The 17,860-nt window shown below is 40.3% G+C and overlaps 1 protein-coding gene across 3 annotated transcripts in view; it reads left to right on the top strand.

The window, feature by feature from the left end:
* The window catches only part of LOC142217416 (melanopsin-B-like), a 140,236-nt gene that overhangs the window by 55,474 nt on the left and 66,902 nt on the right, over positions 1–17,860 (top strand). For 2 of the 3 annotated variants that reach the window (XM_075285657.1, XM_075285665.1), the window contains exons 2-4: positions 606–745; positions 3,200–3,333; positions 17,395–17,598. In XM_075285657.1, the coding sequence (XP_075141758.1) occupies positions 606–745; positions 3,200–3,333; positions 17,395–17,598 (478 nt within the window). Of the gene's footprint in view, positions 1–605; positions 746–3,199; positions 3,334–9,285; positions 9,405–17,394; positions 17,599–17,860 lie in introns of all 3 variants that reach the window. The other variant, XM_075285674.1, reaches the window with a different exon arrangement.

A 17,860-nucleotide genomic window follows, 5' to 3' on the forward strand; every position in this document is an offset into this window, starting at 1 on the left:
CTAGCACCCTTAAGGCCTGTGCACATGGAGTTTACATGCGCGCATTTTACCATAATACACATGTATAGAATACATCAGTCCCATTGAGTTCAATGGAATTTTTTACACGTGTAAAAAACGCGTCAAAAACACGTAACTTTTTTTGGCCCTTTTTTTGACGCTTTTTTTTACACATGTAAAAATTTCTATTGAAGTCAATGGGACTGCTATATTTACACATGTATTCTAAACACGTGTATTATGCTAAAATGCGCACACATAAACTCTATGTGCACGGGCCCTTAGACCGAGGCCCCACGTTGTGGAAAACTGCTGTTATTTGTTGCAGATTTTGCTGCAGTTTTTTGAGCCAAAGTCAAGAGTGGATTAAACAAGAATGAGAAATATAAAGGAAGCACTTATACTTTTCTCTTCTGTTAAGTCCACTTTGCCTCAAAGTACTATAGGAAAATCTGCAACAAGAAAGCAGATTTTCCACAACATGGGGCCTTCACACCTGTAGACTGTTACCAGTAGCATATCATTAGCTGCCATTCACTAAGAACAGCTTTATGTCTTATTTATCTATAACCCATGTCTTATTTAATTATATATTTGTTCCGTAGGCAGTGGAGCTCGGACGTCATAAAAACTTGACCCTGCCAGACGTTCCAAATCAAATACTGTACATAATTGGGAGCTGTATTCTTATTATTGGTTCAGTTGGTGTGGTTGGAAATCTACTAGTTCTTTATGCGTTTTACAGGTACAGTATTGAAAACTTTCTGAACTTATGCTAAAAACTATTGTTTGTTGTGAGAAACCTATCTTAGGCCTTATTCACATCTGCGTCGGTAATTCGTTTGGGGGAGTCCCCATGCAGACTCCGAACACATTTGCAAGCGACATGCAGTAAAAGCACACAGATCCCTGAAGACTATAATGGGATCCGTTTGCTTGCCGCGAGATCTCTGCAGGGAACATGCGGACAGGAAAGTACTTCACAATCTACTTTTCTGTCGGCATGATTCGTGTGAGCAGCGCGTGGCAAGCACATGGACCCCATTATAGTCTATGGGGTCCATGTGATTTCACTGCATACCGCTTGCAAATGCGTTTGGTAGTCTGTTATGGGGGTCCCCATGCGGACTCCCGGAACGGATTACCAAACGCAGATGTGAACCAAGGGTTAGTACAATTTGTAGCAGATTATTTATTATAATATGCCATCCAAAGCAGCATGCCATGAGTTTCTTGAGAATGTCACAGAAATAAATGTGACTTGTTCCATCAAATGTTATATTACTCTACGTGGAGCTGTAACTAGGTATTTCTTTAGCTGGGGCACAGAGTCAGGTACATACACAGACATCTAGAACTTACCGTAACTAAATCCTCCAGTGAAATATAGGATAAAACTCATATCCCTTGTGGGGAAGGTAGCTCGGTAGCAGCAATGGTGCGGACCCAACCAGTCAGAGGCAGGGACACAAAACAGTGGCAAAACAAGTTTATTTAGGAAAAAAACAGCAAAACAAATAAACCCTTACTTCAGACACAAAATGAGCAAAATAAAATACAGCCTTAACTTCAGGAGTTAAAACCCTGCAAATAAGTACTAACTGTATGTGTAGCTTACTACCAGCCACACAATTCAACAAAAAGAGTACAAAAAAGTCTCAGCAGACTCACAGTGTCAGGACAGACCCAGGTGCTTCCTCTCACTCCCTGTATCCGTCCTGAAGTGCAGTCTCTGCAGTCTTTTATGGCCAGTAATGAGCCTGGGACCCATGCCTGGACTTAGGCCTACTCAACACCCACTAAGGACCACACATAGGAAGCAGGAAAAATGGTCCGATCCTGTAGTGCTTAAAGGAACACTGGCAGGAGGGAAGGTAAAAGGCAAACTCTCTAGATACCATCTTTTTGTGCTGCCACATCTGCCTGTGCCCCAGGCAAGTACATCACTTGCATATACCAACTAGGCTTTAGGTATTCTTGCCTAAAAACACAGAATACACTTGCTTGGCAATTTTTTTTAACTCTCATGTAACTGAATGAAGAAAGTTGCCTATTTGGACTGCTCTACATTAACAGCAACTGTAACATCAGTCAGGATGGGGGTCCAGGGATGCCGTTTCTAGGCAGGGGAGCGAGTACCAGATGTGGGACTCTGTTGATATGTCACAAATGCCTAAGATGGGGGAATATATGTTTTAGTGAATATTACGAAGGGTATACTTTTACTGTATATCTATACGTACCATGTTTTGTGATTTATGATGGATGTGCGCTGGGTGTCCATCTAGGATCCAGATGTGGATGCAACTTCTACACTTTTCCAAGATACCTTTTCTATTCTGCATTGCAACTCCATTTTGATAAAAATCTGTATTTTGTTTTTATGCAAATGAACTGAAAAGGGCTTTAGGGTTTGTCCTCTGCTCCAGCTCTGCTCTGCTAACCACCCCTAACAAGCAGACAATGTATGACATGGGAAGATGCCACTCAAGTAATGGCGGGCAGAACTGAACGGTAATTAGTGGTTATTATCTAGATCCGAGAGTTCTGCTGGGAGATGCCATGTCCTTAAAGCCCTTTTCAGCTAATTTGTATAAGAATAAAATGCTGAGTTTCATGAAAATAGAGCTGTGATGCATAATAAGAAAGGCACCTTTGGAAAAGAGGCTGCACTACAAGGTGATTTTGCTTAATTAAACAATTATAACGAAAATCTCTAAGGATAAGGTCCCACATTGCAGAAAAGCTGCTTTTTGTGTTGCATATTTTGCTGTGGCTTCCATTATATTTTGCATTCCTTTTGTAGCCAAGAAAGGGTTTTATTCAAGAAAACCTAAACTTCACACTAGCATTTGTCTCTCCTTTATAGACTATAATGGAGTCCGCTGGGTATCTTTTGGGTTTCTGACGGTTTTATACTGAAACCAGTGGAGAGAAAAGTCCTTCATGCAGGACTTTTCTCTTCACCATTTTTTTTAAGGAATCTGCGGGGGCAGATTCAATACTTAGCTTTAAGCCTAGTCTTAGAGAGTTTCTTGATATATGTTTAATTAGAATGGAAAGAGGATATCATGTAAGAAATTCTCAGATTTTTTTAATGGAATTTCTAGGTGTTCCTTTAGGTACAGTAGTTTGTAATTTTGGTCTTATTTCATATATTTTATCCCTCATATCATTAGCCAATATTTTCTATTTTCAGTAACAAGAAGCTGAGAACACCACCAAACTTTTTCATAATGAATTTGGCAGTAAGTGACTTGCTCATGTCTGCTACCCAAGCACCAGTCTGTTTCCTGAACAGTTTCAACAGGCAGTGGATTCTTGGTGGAATAGGTACTGGAACTGCATTAACATATTCCTCTTGTCTGTTAATTAAAAATCAATGTCTAAATAGAAGAAAATAATTACAAGAAATTGCTTTAATCTTTTCTTTATCAAACCAGAAATCAACTTATAAAAGCATTCTATACTATCAGAGTTTCTTTGTTTGTGTTTTTGGCAAAACAAAAGAATTAATCCTGAATTCTGAAATAGACTATTTGTAGTAAAAATGTATAGTATCATTCAAGTAATAATGAACAATTTTAAAGATATTTTCAAACAAGTTTTGTGTAACTCTATAGTCGCGATTTCCAACAACAGGTGTGGCGACAACCTGGAAGGAAAATGGCTGCATCTACCCTTTTACCTTAAGATACCAATGTAGTTGAATGAAATGGTGCAGCAGGGAGTCTTTAGCTTCCTGCTCTATCACTCAAGCATCAGCTAGTGATGCCTGCTGAAGACTTTAAAGGGGCTTTCCCATCTCAGTGTCTCACTAGTCTGCCTGCAGTGTCTTCTGCTCACTTCCTGTATTTCTCTTCCCCCTCCTCCCTCTGGCTGATTGGGACATAGAACACTTCTGCAGGTCAGATAATATGCAGATGCTTGTACAGAAAAGGCTCAGTGCTATGTGTGTTTACATAGAGAGATAACAGACTTGGCTTTATCAGCAAACTGCAATTAGCTGAATGATTGTCCTGCCAAGGCAGTGAGTAAGTGACGTCACTTGTCCTATAGGTCCAAGGTTATAGCAACTCTAGGTAAACAATGGGAAGAATAAGGTCACATAACAGGAGAACAAAGCAGAATTTCTAAAGCAATATATTTAATAAAAGGCTTCGATTTACATAAGCTACCAGTAAAGATAGGATCCTTGAGATGGGACAACCCCTTTAAGCATCGAACTGCAGACAAGAAACGGGAGAACCTTAGCACTTCGGGGGACTGAGGTTTGGTAAGTGTTATTTGTTTCTTAAAAGTATAGCACTACTATATAACTACAATGTTGGGGCTACATTATTAGTTACCTAGGGGCTAATGAGGGACATTGTCATTTGCCTGAAGAGCACTGGAGGACAATATTACTAGCTTGGGGGGGCAATAGATGACATTATTACTTGTCTGGGGAGGGCACTATTACTTTCTTCGGGGGTCAGAGGGGACATTATTACCTGTCTGGAGGCTACTGGAGAACATTGCTACTTGCCTGGGAGTCACTGGAGAGAATTACCGCTTGCCTGGAGACTATTACAGAGTATTACTACTTTTAGTACTTGCCTGGAGGCCACTGGCGGATATTAATAGTTGTCTGGGGTGACTGGGCAGCATATACTGCATACTGGGGAGAATGCTACTATGTGAGGTCACTAACAGAGCTTGGTGATAGTAAAAGGTGAATTTTTGTATGTGATGGTGTAGCATTGAGGGTGAATTGTCATGGTGCAGTTGTGATGCAGTTACAATTGCATCAACACTGCAAGGGAAAAATGCATGCAGTTTTAGGTTAAGAGTTATTCACATGGAGGAAAATGGTGAGGAATTTCATGTGGAATTTTAGCGCTGAATCAAAAGCCTCCTATTGACTTCAATGGGTTCATTTTTTTGCTAGCAGAAATAGAAACCCATTGAAGTCAAAGGGAGGCATTTTTTTCAGTGTTGAAATTCCACACCAAATTCAGCGCCATTTTCCTCTGTGTGAATGGACCCAAAGGCGCTAAGTAGTGGGCCACAACAAAAAAGTGCTGTGGGGAAAGCTGAGTTGGCAACGCATAGTTTTTTACAGAAAGTCCACAGAGATTTCCTCTGCAAAATTGCTATTTCCATTATACCTATAGGGAAACCGCTGGTGTTTCTGTAGGTATAATTGACATTCTGCAATTTCCAAAACTTTAACAGTTTTAAAAATTGCAGTGTATCTGCTGCACATATTTTTACTATAGTCCTCTTTTCAGGGACTGTAAAAACTATTGTGTTTACGCCAAGTGGGCCTTAAGGCTAAGGCCCCACGGGCTGTAAACACAGCGCTAAAACGCTGCGGAAAGAACCGCTGCGTGAACACATTGTGATTCTTTCCGCAGCGCTTTTAAGAGAAAGTTCACAGAGTTTTCCTCTGCGGACTTTCTCTTAACATTATATCTACAGGAAAGCCGCCGGCATTTCCGTAGATATAATTGACATGCTGCGATTTGCAAAGCCGCAACGGCTTTGCAAATCGCAGCGGGTCCCGCTGCATTTTTTTCCTCAAAGTAGGCATGGGATTCGCATGAATCCTATCCCCTTTGCTTGCACTGTAAAATGCCGCAATTTTTCCCGCAGTGTTTCCACCGTGGGCAAATCGTGGTGTTTACGTCCCGTGGGGCCGCGGCCTAATGTGGTTTTTGATGCAGTTTTCTGAACTTACAAGTGAAACAAATTCATGCATTCATGCTCCAATTGTACATTCAAAAACTGTGCTAAAAAAAACAGATCAAAACAATATTTTTTGTTTTTAGGTAAAAATTATTTGGTAGGGGTGCCCAATGAAAAAAAAAATTCCAGAAGTGCCCTAGGTCTAAAAAGGTTGGGAAACACTGTTCTATGGGGAAAGTAGTATATAATAGTATTTAAAATTACTCAGAAATCCCAGCATGTAGGCCTTAGAAAATGAAACTGCTAGTTAGATAGCTGACTTAAAGGGGTTGTCTCAGGAAGTAATGTTCTTCATGACCTTTGTCCCACTCCAGATTCAACCTGAACACAACCAGGATTAATGTGGGTGGGACTGGAGAGGGTTAGCACTCTAATTCACTTAAGTGAAATTGCTGGAGATAGGCAAGTACTGCGCTCAGGTTGAATGTAAAGCAGGTCAAAGGTCCTGAAGAGCTTTACTTCATGGAACAACCCCTTTAAGCAATTTTGAAGAGCTTTTCATACTACTTAAAGAGTTTGTCCAAGATAAAAAAAAAACAAAAACATTTTTTTTTTTTTTATTAGGCAAGGTGAAAAAAAAAAAAAAAGTCACACTTACTTATCCCCGATACTCCTGTGTCTCTCAGCGTGGTCCAGTCCTGGTGCTCCGCTATCTTGTTTTGCCGGAAGTCCGTGGCACACTGTGACATCCCATGTCCCTCTCTTTAGGTTGCTGATTGTCCTCTGTAGTCAAGTTCTGCTTGAAGAAAACTAAAGCAGCAGGAGTGGACCAAACTCGGAGACACTAGAGCACTGGGGACAGGTGAGTATGTTTTGTTTTGTTTTGTTTTTTTAATCTTCCCCGGCCTAATATATAGAATTTATTCTGGATAAACTCTTTAATGCATTTTTGCACACAGTTTTTTTGAGTCATTTTTGGTATTGAGAGATAGAAAATAGAGAGAAAGAGATCTAGACTCCTGACAGTGCAGGTAGATAAGAGGGGAAGTGTATTGGCAATGACAGCTGTATTGCTTGTAAGCTGTAATTTTATCCATCACTAGGCTCCTCTTCATAAAACTATAACTTTTATTCCATGCACGTTAGGAACAAGTGACAAGCAGAAATATTGGATAGGGTCATCTCCAGGTTTGTTTGGTCTTCTTTCGGAGAAACTCACTGGGCAACAAAAAAAAAAAAAACAAACAAAATTGGGTGTTTTTTTTGTTTTTTTTTTGTTAAAGCAGACCTACTGAAGTGAACTATTAATACAGTCTATTCCATATAAGTAGAACGAATCTGTTCAGTAATAGAGAATCTCGTCTTTCATATAACACCAAAAGTAAGTTTTATAATGTACACAGTAACAGTCAGTGAGAAGCAGGAAAATATCTCAATACAGAAACAAGAGAGAGTGGAAAAATGAAGGATTTTACAGAAAGGATCAAAAATTTGTTACAAAATGTATTAATGACTCAAATACTGCCAGAAATTCCAAAGTTGTCCAAAAGTTTAGTTATGCTTTAGGCTAGGTTCACCCCTGTGCCTGCCCTTCGGCTGGGGATTCCGTTCCCCAATGCGCTTTAAAAACGCGGAGAGAAAAGTCCTGCAAGCAGCGCTTTTCTCTCTGCATTTTCTGCCGTTTTCGGGTATTATTTATAAGTCTGCCCTAGCATCAGACTTACATATCATTTGTTGTAATTTCATCATGTTTTAACCAGAGGCATAACCTGCAGCTCCTGAGCCCCAATGCATAGTCTGTTGGTAAACTAGCTATATGCACGGAAACAAACTATGGGGATACAGCCATAGTTGCTCCACTGCAAGGGAACATGGGAGGAATATGCAAATCTGTCTCCCAAGATGCTTCCTATAGAGGGCAGCATAACAGAGGCACTGTTTCCCTATATACATCTTGGGAGACAGATTTGCATATTCCTCCCATGTTCCCTTGCAGTGGAGCGACTATGGCTGTATAAGTCTCCACACACCTAATAGGTGGTTTCTCTTTAAGGAGGAACATTATTCCCATAATCTGGTCTCTCAGCCTCTCTACCAAGTCAATTCTCTCTACGCTACGCTGATGAGGTCCAACCAGACTGAAACGGCCATCCGTCGCTGAGAAATTGACTTGGTAAAAACCCCACATTATGCAGTAAAGGCTTCTGGGAAAGTCGGACATGATGTTCAGGGTGCTTCCTATAAAGGGCAGCATAACAGAGGAACTGTCTCCCTATTTACATCTTGGGAGACAGATTTGCATATTCCTCCCATGGAAACAAACTGGAAGCCTTCTGGTCTAAGATCATAATACTGAACATGAAGTAAATCTGTGAAGATTACTAAATAAATATACTTTTGGCACTTTAGAGTTTATAGGACTTTTTAATTTGTCCAGTCTAATCACTATACTATGAAAAGTTATTCAACTTTATACTATACTTTAAAGGGATTCTATCATTAGAATACCCATTATCCACAAACACCACGTTTAGAAAGGCTATTCTTCTCCTACCTTTAGAATTCCTCTCCGTGCCGCCGTTCGGTAGATATCCCAGTTTTTGTCGTTATGTTAATGAGTTTTCAGACAGCACTGGGGGCGTCCCCCTGTACCACTTGAAAACTCTCCAACTCTGCCTCTATCTTCTACTGGCATGCCTCTCCGCCGTGTCCTCTGCAATGTCTTCTTCTGGCGATGGTATCTTCGGAATCTAAATCCCACACATGCGCAGTTGGCTCTGCCATTGGGCTTTGGGAAGAGCTGACTGCGAATGTCTGTGCGGCCATTTTCTTGTGGCCGCTTACACAAGCATACTGTCCGCACATTGCATGCATTTTGGAAATGTCAATTATACCAACAAAAACATTGGTGGTTTCCCTATAGGCATATACAGAGCCTGGAACTGACACCCTCGAAGGGAGATGGGGGGGTGGGAGGGGTGCAGGTGAAATATATTAATTTGGTGTTTATAATGTTCAGCGCACAGAAGTTTACTCTGAATACAATCCTCAGCTGTGAAAAGTATTAGGAATTTATGAATAGGTTTTTCCAGTCTTTGGATGTAAACAAGAATATCTCTGTTCACTGACCACAAGAAGAAATATTAAAATTGGCGAGAAACATAAAACTGGATGACCATATTAGAAAACAATACATAATGACTGACTATCAGAAGATGTCGAAACTAAGATTACAGTCTCCATGTGCAGAATCAAAAGTAGAATGTTAGGTTTGTATATGACAAAGGTATGACATGATTATAAAACTTAGGCAATTTTAGTTATTAAAAATAGTTTTAATAAAAGGTGCTTTTCTAACCTTCTACTGTATCACAACCTGTACCGGTCTGTATTTTACATTATAATCACTATACATACTTTCTATAGTTTGTTTTGGAAGATATTAGAATAGAAGGCAATGATCAGTACATAGACTTCTGTCTCTTGTGTGACTTGCGTTGGTTGTCTGGTGTGGTTGTGAATTGGTTTATGCATGGCATTGATCTAATTATTTTGTTAGTGCGATGCCTTCATTAACCGAACATCTTCTGACGTCACTCCTTTTTTCTTTGGCAGCTTCTTATATTACTGTTGGCACTCCAGCCAGCTGTCTACAACAAAAATAGCTGCTTCTGGATGTGATGTCACAAAGATGACAGAACACTGCACCAGTCAGACCAAGGTGAATCCTAGAGGTATGTTATTTCTCTCCCTTTATCCCAGATATGTGTTTTTTTCTCTTTCCCCTTGGCTGGACCTATCTTGATATGTGTGTCATAATTTTTCAAGCCAGAGTGCGTTCTCAATCTTGTATCACAATGTAATGTCCGTGTGCAGTGGCGTAAATACTGGGGCAGCAGTGGTAGTGGCTGCCACAGGCCCTGAGTCATTAGGGGGCATCTGGCAGGACCCTGCTGCCTTTTTATTAAAAAATAGACCTTGACCTGCTGGAGTAACCTCAACAGGTAATGGGCCTTATTTTCTTACCAATCCCCACTCCTGCTCACGGTTGCCTGCGCTCCCCCTTCTGTGGAAGTGGAGGCAGAGCTGAGCAGGAGCAGAGATCAGTAAGTGAGGCCACAGGCTCACAAACCCCAACAAACACTGTCATTACACTCTGCGGTCTTTTCATACCCCAGAATGTAATTATCGGAGGAGGCTTCAGGCCTCTTTGATGATGTCCCAGACGTCGCGTGGTTCAGACTGGTGTCATTATGCATAGCGATACCGGCCTGTTTCACATGACGTCCGTACCAACATTGAATAGGGCTGAAAGCAGTGGGGAGTGCATTGGAGCCAGGGAGAGGTAAGTAATGTTGTTTTTCATGTTTGTATCCTTCCCTGGGTCTCCAATCATTTTACTCTGGGGTCTGAATTGTTCATGGGTGGTCCACTATGGGGCATAATACAGTGTGAAGGGTCCACTATGGGGCATAATACTGTTTTCAGGGGTAATTATGGGGCATAATACTGTTTGCAAGGGCCACTATGGGGCATAATACTGGATGCAGGGGTAACTATGGGGCATAAAATTGTCTGCAAGGGCCACTATGGGGCACAATACGGTGTGCTGGGGTCACTATGGGATATAATACTGTGTGCAAGGCCACTATGGGGCACAGTACGGTGTGCTGGGGTTACTATGGGGCATAATACTGTGTGAAGAGGTCACTATGGGGCATAATACTGTGTGCAGGGTCCACTATTGGGAATAATACTGTGTTCAGGGGCCATTATAGGGCATAATATAGTGTGCAGGGGCCACTATGGAGCATAATACTGTGTATAGGGGCTTTCTGGGATATTGAACTGTCTGGAGACTAGTTTGGAACACTATAGTTTGTGTAAATGGGGTGTTGTACTGTGTGGGGGCCAGGAAAGGGGGCGCTATGCCATGGGGGGCCATAAGTCAAACATTTGTTGGGAGCCCAGTCTTGGCTAGTTATGCTACTGTCTGTGTGGGATAGATTTGTTAATCCTGGCTAATATTGAGAAGCATAGAAGATTGACAGAAGAAAGGACAATGTAATCCATTTAGGTCTGAGGAAGCTTGCATCCACATAAGATCTGTGGTCAGTTCTCGAAGATGTTTGGAACAACCTTCCTGACAAATTCCTTCACAAATTGTGTTCAAGTATTTCTAGAAGATTCAATGCTGATTTGGTGCCAAAGAGCGGTCACCTTGATTTGATTTAGATTTCTCTTTTGTTCATTCACTTAATCTACTGAAAGGGATTCTATCATTTAAAAATACATTTTAAACTAAAACCATGTAGGAATAGCTTTTATAAAGACTATTCATCTCTTACCTTTACCTTGAAGGTCTGCACTGCCGTTTTTGAATTTTGTCTTCTTTCTTCTTTGCTAATTGTGCTCAGAAAGCATAGGGGGCATTCCCCCTGTGCTCTGTGCACAACTTGTCATCCATCCTGCGCTGCCTTTCTTCTGCTTCGTCTGTCCTCTTAGAGGAGACCACCGCAAAATGGCCAATGAAACAGCCAACTCTGCATGTCTGTTGACCATTTTGTGGTGGTCTCATGTTGGAGACCACCACAAAATGGTGACGGAAAATGTGCAGTTGGCTGTTCCCTCGGCCATTTTGCTGTGGTCTCCTGTAAGAAGAGGAGGATAATGGCCGATGGAGCAGAAGAAAGGCAGCACTGGATGGATGACAATGCTGTGCTCAGAGCACAGGGTGAACACCCCCTGTGCTTTCTGAGCACAATTAGATAAAGAAGACAAAATTCAAAAACAGCGGTGCGGACCTTCAAAATAAAGGTAAGAGATGAATAGCCTCTATTAGAACTCTATTGAGAGGCTTTTTTGGAGTCTGATTTTGAGGCGGATTCAGTGTCAATATCCTCTCCAAAAAACTCAGTGTGAACTGATCCTAAGATTTTTTTAGGGGAAATTATTTTTCCTTTACTCTCTCATTTGCTATACTGCTGAGTTGAACACTATTTTATTACTGTAGGTTTAGTTAGATTTATCAGCTATTTTTAATAAAAATTATATTTTATATCTTTGTTTTTTTTCAGTGAAACATGCATAGTACTATTCAGCATGTACGGGATGCATAGAGCGTCTTTTTTTGCGGGGCCAGGTGTACTTTTCAGTTATACCATTTTGGGGAATTGATTTGATTACTTTATATTCAAATGTTTATCAGTGAAAAAAATGACGGTTTGGCACTTTTGACTTTTTGCTACGGCATTTACTGTATGGGAAAAATATTTCCATAGATTTTGTAGACCAGGAGTAGACCAGGGATATGTGTATGTGTTTCACAGTATTTAAGTACTTTTATATGTGTTCTAGGGAAAGGGGGTGATTTGAATTTTTATTATTTTGAATTTTTAAAATATTTTTTTTACTTTAAAAAAAAAAATAATTATGCATTTATTAGACCCCTTAGGGGTCTTGAACCTCAGGGGGTCTGATCACTAATGCAATGCATTACAATGCTAATGCAATCCCGGCCAAATGCGCCGTGGGGAAAACGATGCCTCGGACAAAGCCGAAGATTGGTGTGGGCACCAATAATGGGGATTAGTGTTGGGTGTCTATTGTATAAAACAGTAGACACCTAGCGTCTATGGCAGCCACCCGGCTCCCGAGCGACCACCATGTTTAAACATCCGGCAGGTAGAGGTTAAAGCCCTGGCCTAAAGCTGCGTTCACTGGATCCTATTAATAGCATTCGTGAGGGTAAGTTCACACAGGGTTTTTTGGACCAGAACTTGAGGCGGAGGCCCAAAATGTAGTGCACCAGCATCCAGCCACGCACTCTGCTCCGGATTAGGCCCAAATGAATGGGCCTAGTCGGGAGGGAGTGTCTTCAGGTGGATGTTGCCTGAAAGAATGAGCATTTCGCTTCTTTTTCTGGGAGCCATTTGTTCCAGCTCCCAGATAAAGGAACTGACCAGCTCCCATTTATTTCAATGGGAGTCGACTTTTTGGTCAGAATTTTGAGGGGGATACGGCCTCAAAATCCTAACCAAAAAACCTTGTGTGAACTTGCCCTTATTGCTTAAAAAAAAAAAAAAAAATAGAGCACCATGCTGCACTTTTTTGTGTGGTAAAATGGGATGCATTCCCATAATGTACGAGATCCCTCCATCTCCTACATTAGGACTACTGCAATCTCTTTATCCCTTACATATGTATGGAATAAAAGGAATACAGAACTGCTGTGGAAAATGAAGTGCTGCAGTTTACAGCAGTCCTATGTAAGGAAAGAAGGGGTCTAGGCTTTACACAAGGCTGGTGTAGCCAGGAGTTAATATCACCTTCATTCAGGGGACTGTTGGTCCATCCATACTTTAGAGAATACCCATACCAATAAAAAAAAAATTAAAATCACTTACCTGCTGTAGCTGTATACAGACTGGGCTGGGAGGAAGCGAGTAAAATTCAGCAAAGGTTAACCTTACTGAGTCAAGCAACGCAGGGAACAAAATATTTGAAGATTACAGTGGCTGCATCAGGTCAAGGGCCGATGATTTACTACCGTAATTGATTTGCTCCTTCCTTGACCTGACGCAACGCTAGCATGAGGACATTCTCTTCAGATCATGCATTGTCGACTTGCTTGTTCTCCATCTGGCCATAAAACAATAAAATGAATCCTTGCTGGAGTTTGTTTACTTTCACCCAGCACAATCTGCTGTACCAGGCAAATGAAGCTTGCGTGCCACTCTTGGCATGTGTGTCGGGGTTTGCCAATGCTGTTCTACTGGAACACACAAAACTGACAGAAGCAAAGCTTGCAACAGAGTTCAATAATTATAGAAGTAGAAGTTTGGGGGTTTTTTGGTCACCCAAAACAATGTTGCACCCTGCTAATCTGAAAAATTGTTAAACTGATTCCATTTGTTACAACAAGCTGATTGATGCAGTTCTAAAGTAATATTCACTGGTCAAGTCCCTTTTAGTGCTCTGCTATTTTTCTTGAACTAATTTTGTAACAACAACAACAAAAAAGAATACACAGTATTAGAATTGTAATCATTCACTATTATAATTAAGCAGCGTAAAGTGAATTGACTGGAACAAAAGGCAGAGGCTAAGGCAAAAGTAAGGGAAGGAGGAAATACACATGCAAGTACTAACAACAAGACCATGGGTGGCAACAACAACACTATCTTTTATTATAGTTACTTCATGCGGCAATATTTTCTATTAGAGACTAACAACTCATATTGGTACCAAATTTGGCATTGATTTCATGCCGTTACAATTCCTGCCACAGCAATGCCAACATCGCCATCTGTACTGCTCTCAGAGGTGGGGTTGTTAGACTTGTGACGCAGTAAATTTCCCACTTCCAGACAATAATCATGCTATTCCCTCTGGTGATTTAATCCATTCTGGATGCAGTTAATAGGTGAATGAATATAGCAAAAGTAAAATCCTTCTGCTTACCATATCCACAATAAAGGATCCATACCCTGGGATCCAGGGACAGCTGCAGGACTTGAGTAGGCAATGAATGTAAAGAAAAAGGTAAAATCCAACGTCCACAGGAAGGATCCGCATGCATTCACGGTTAAAATATAGCCATCATTTCATCTTGATAAAAAGTTACAGCATAACTGGTGGATTGAACTATGTCATGTAGGAGCAGCTACGCGTTTCAGGACTAAGCTCGTCCCTTCCTCATGGCCATGGCCATGAGTTTCAGGACAAACTCATAGAATATATTATTATGAATGCGGGAACATCATGCAAGGAAGTAGAATCATATGCTATTAAGGCTTATGTCTGAGAGCTATATATAGGGGAAACTATTAAAAGTAAATCTAAAAATAAGGAACTTAGCCAAGAGTTGTAGAATAGGGTTACTAAGGCAGAGGACAGACATGTGAGGTCTCATTATTAATTGGATAGGGAAAAGGATCCCTTTAGTGACCTATTAGGATAAGTTCACACAGGGTTTTTGGTAAGGATTTTGAGGCCATATTCGCCTCAAAGCCCTGACCAAAAAGATGGCTCCCATTGAAATCAATGGGAGCTGTTGAGGTGTTTTTTTCCGGGAGCGGTTTGTACTGCACTGGATGCCGGTGCAGTACATTCAGTCGTGGCTACCCATTTTTTGGACCGGAGCCTGAGGCGGCCTGCACCTCAGGTTCCGGTCCAAAAAATCTCATGTGAACTTATTCTTAATTAAAAATACTCAAAATTAACTGTTTACCATACAAAAGAACTTTAAAGAGGGAGAAAGTGCTGGCCACTAGAGATGAGCGAACACTATTCGAAACAGTCGTTTCGAATTGCACGCTCCCATAGAAATGAATGGACGTAGCGAGCACGCGGCCGGCCGCCGGCAAAGTCTGGGTGCCGGCCGCTTCCATTCATTTCTATGGGATCGTGCTATTCGAAACTGCTGTTTCGAATAGTGTTCGCTCATCTCTACTGGCTACTTATTGTAGGGGCTCAGGATGGCCTACAAGTAGACCAGGGAGAGTGCATGAATGCAGGACACTGAACCAAAGATTACTGACTTCCTTGGTGATATATCTTTGGCTAGATTATCTGCTGAGCCCTGAAGCTCACAATGAAAAAGGCCCTGGGGTGAATAGGCTGTGCAGGGAATTTTTCAAGATGTATGGAAGCAAAATAAATATGGAAAGATTTTATTGCCTAGACTTATATCCATGTTTTGGGAAGCATTAGAGGAGGGTAACTTGCCTACCTCTGAGAGAGAAGCCATAATGGTGCTTTTGCTTAAGGTGAGTAAAGAGCCAAAAGTGTAGACGTGTCTGGCAGTGATCCTACCACCAGCACCACTTCCAAATCATGTGTTTGGTCTGCCCCTGGCAGGTTTTTAGAAGGTCTTTTTTTAATTATGAATGAAGTGTATCCAAAATTATTTGATAAATGCTGTCTAGGCACCTACACAACTGGCACTTAACTGCAAAAAATTACTGTGTGTACAGGTGACTGTACATGTCTGGAATTATGACGTCAGGTATACTTACTTTTTGTTTTGTGATTTTTTTTTTTTTGTGGGTCATTTAATTTATTATGAATTGCTATAGATACAGTATTTTGATTCATTATGAATTGCCATAGCCTCAGTACTTTGATTTATTATGAATTGCCATAGCCTCAGTATTTTGATTTATTATGAATTGCCATAGACTCAGTATTTTGATTTATTCTGGATTATGTATTATTTACTATTTATTTATATTTGATATGAATGTATGAGTTGCTTTTATTATTCACTTTTAGATATATTTGGGCAATATTCTTTTTTGTGCTTCATAGATACATGATTTGATACATATGCTTGGAATTTATGATTAGAGTATATCTAGTATTATGTTTTTTCACTATTTATTATCTTATCCAGTGATGTTTATTATGTGTTACATTATTATTCTATTTTACTTTCCCTTCGTCTTGTGTGTCGTTGGTAACGTTTGTGCTTGTGGGATCAGAATGCTCTGTAATGTACATGACACCTGCAAAACGTTTTGCAATTATAATTGGGCTGTTATGTGCAGATACCACTTATGAAGGCTTATTCAGCCAGAGAACAGATTTCCCAGCAAGACCATTCATATTTTTTCTTTTTTGATGAAAACGGAGGTAGCTTTTAAATCCGCTGGAACTCCGGACTCTGGTGCTGCTTCTTTGGTTCTCTCTGCAGCAGACACATACTTTACATACATAACTCCTATAGCCAATCACTGGACTCAGATGTGATACTTTCATATATGACATGTGATTTCTTAAGCTCTTGGTTTGTGCAGTAGTCAGCAGGTCTATGCATTAAGAATTTCAGCTAAAAACAGATCAAAGATGCTGAAATATATCAGCTGAAGAGTGCCAGATCTTGAAGCTCATGCAGGAGGAACAGGACAGGGTAAAGTTGCTGCCCAAAGATAGCTACCCAGATGGTTTGCCTGTTTTATGTGCTTGAATGATAAGTATGATACCTTTCTGTGAGAAGCTATACAGTTCAGTATATAGTAAAGGAACAAGTTATTTTTTAAAGAGCAAAATACTGGTCTGGCCAATTCATTGTGCATTCTGGGGAGAAAACTTGTTCCTTTTTCATCATTTTTATGTGTGAGTAATGGCTTTCAATTTTTTTCTATTATTTCCCACCCCTAGGTCTGATTCAGACAGCTGTCTTTGGACAGAATAACCATTTCCCACACAATTCCCAGACTGACCATGGCTCATCTGAACCTAACTTATAGTATCATAGCAGTTAATGATGCTGTGAGTTCCTAATCTACTGTATATCTACTTTCCCATAGTCAAAGCATTATTTGACCAGTGGCAGATTAGGGACTCTATGTCTTAACATTCCAGACAACTTCTTAACAGAGCAGCAGAAGTCATATCCACCTGCTATCAGCAAATCCTTCTTGTCAAGCTTTTATAAATATTGTACTGCTGAACTGACTGTCTATAGAGAGGAATTTTATTTATGATATTTTATATAGTATGTCTATCATACCCTGAAATCTAATTTTGGTGTCCTACTCTCTATTAACGGCTCCCAAAATGTTGTCAAGTTTGGCAGAATATGATATTTTTCAATATTATTCTCATTATTCCCTGATATTATTTCTACAGGCATATGAGTCTATGTATACAGTTAGAATATTTTATGCTACATTTACACTGTCCTCTATTTCTAATCTTGTTTTCCATTTTCTGTTCCAGCCTGTAATGTCTATGCATTCTGTGGGGCATTATTTGGAATAACCTCAATGATGACGTTGCTGGCTATTGCTATTGATCGTTACCTAGTTATAACCAGACCATTACAATCTATACAGTGGTCTTCAAAAAAGCGGACAATGCAAGTAATTCTTCTTGTTTGGCTCTATTCGCTAATGTGGAGCATGGCACCGTTACTTGGTTGGAGTAAGTGCAATCATTTTCATGGATACATACAGAAATGAATGACAGCTGAGAGGCACTCAGACTGATTAACTGCTTGCTATCAGGGTTAAATCGCTGTCTTACATTGAAAGCAGATTTTATATGATGTAATATTACTTAAGATTAAAAGACTAAAAGTCTAAGACCGTAATGCTTACAATGACTTACAGGTTTATGGTATGGTTTTTACATGATATTATTCATCATGTTATTTCGAGGAACATTTAGTACCATACATTCTCAT

Source organism: Leptodactylus fuscus, chromosome 1 (genome assembly GCF_031893055.1).
Source record: "Leptodactylus fuscus isolate aLepFus1 chromosome 1, aLepFus1.hap2, whole genome shotgun sequence".
NCBI classification, from domain to species: Eukaryota; Metazoa; Chordata; class Amphibia; order Anura; family Leptodactylidae; genus Leptodactylus; species Leptodactylus fuscus.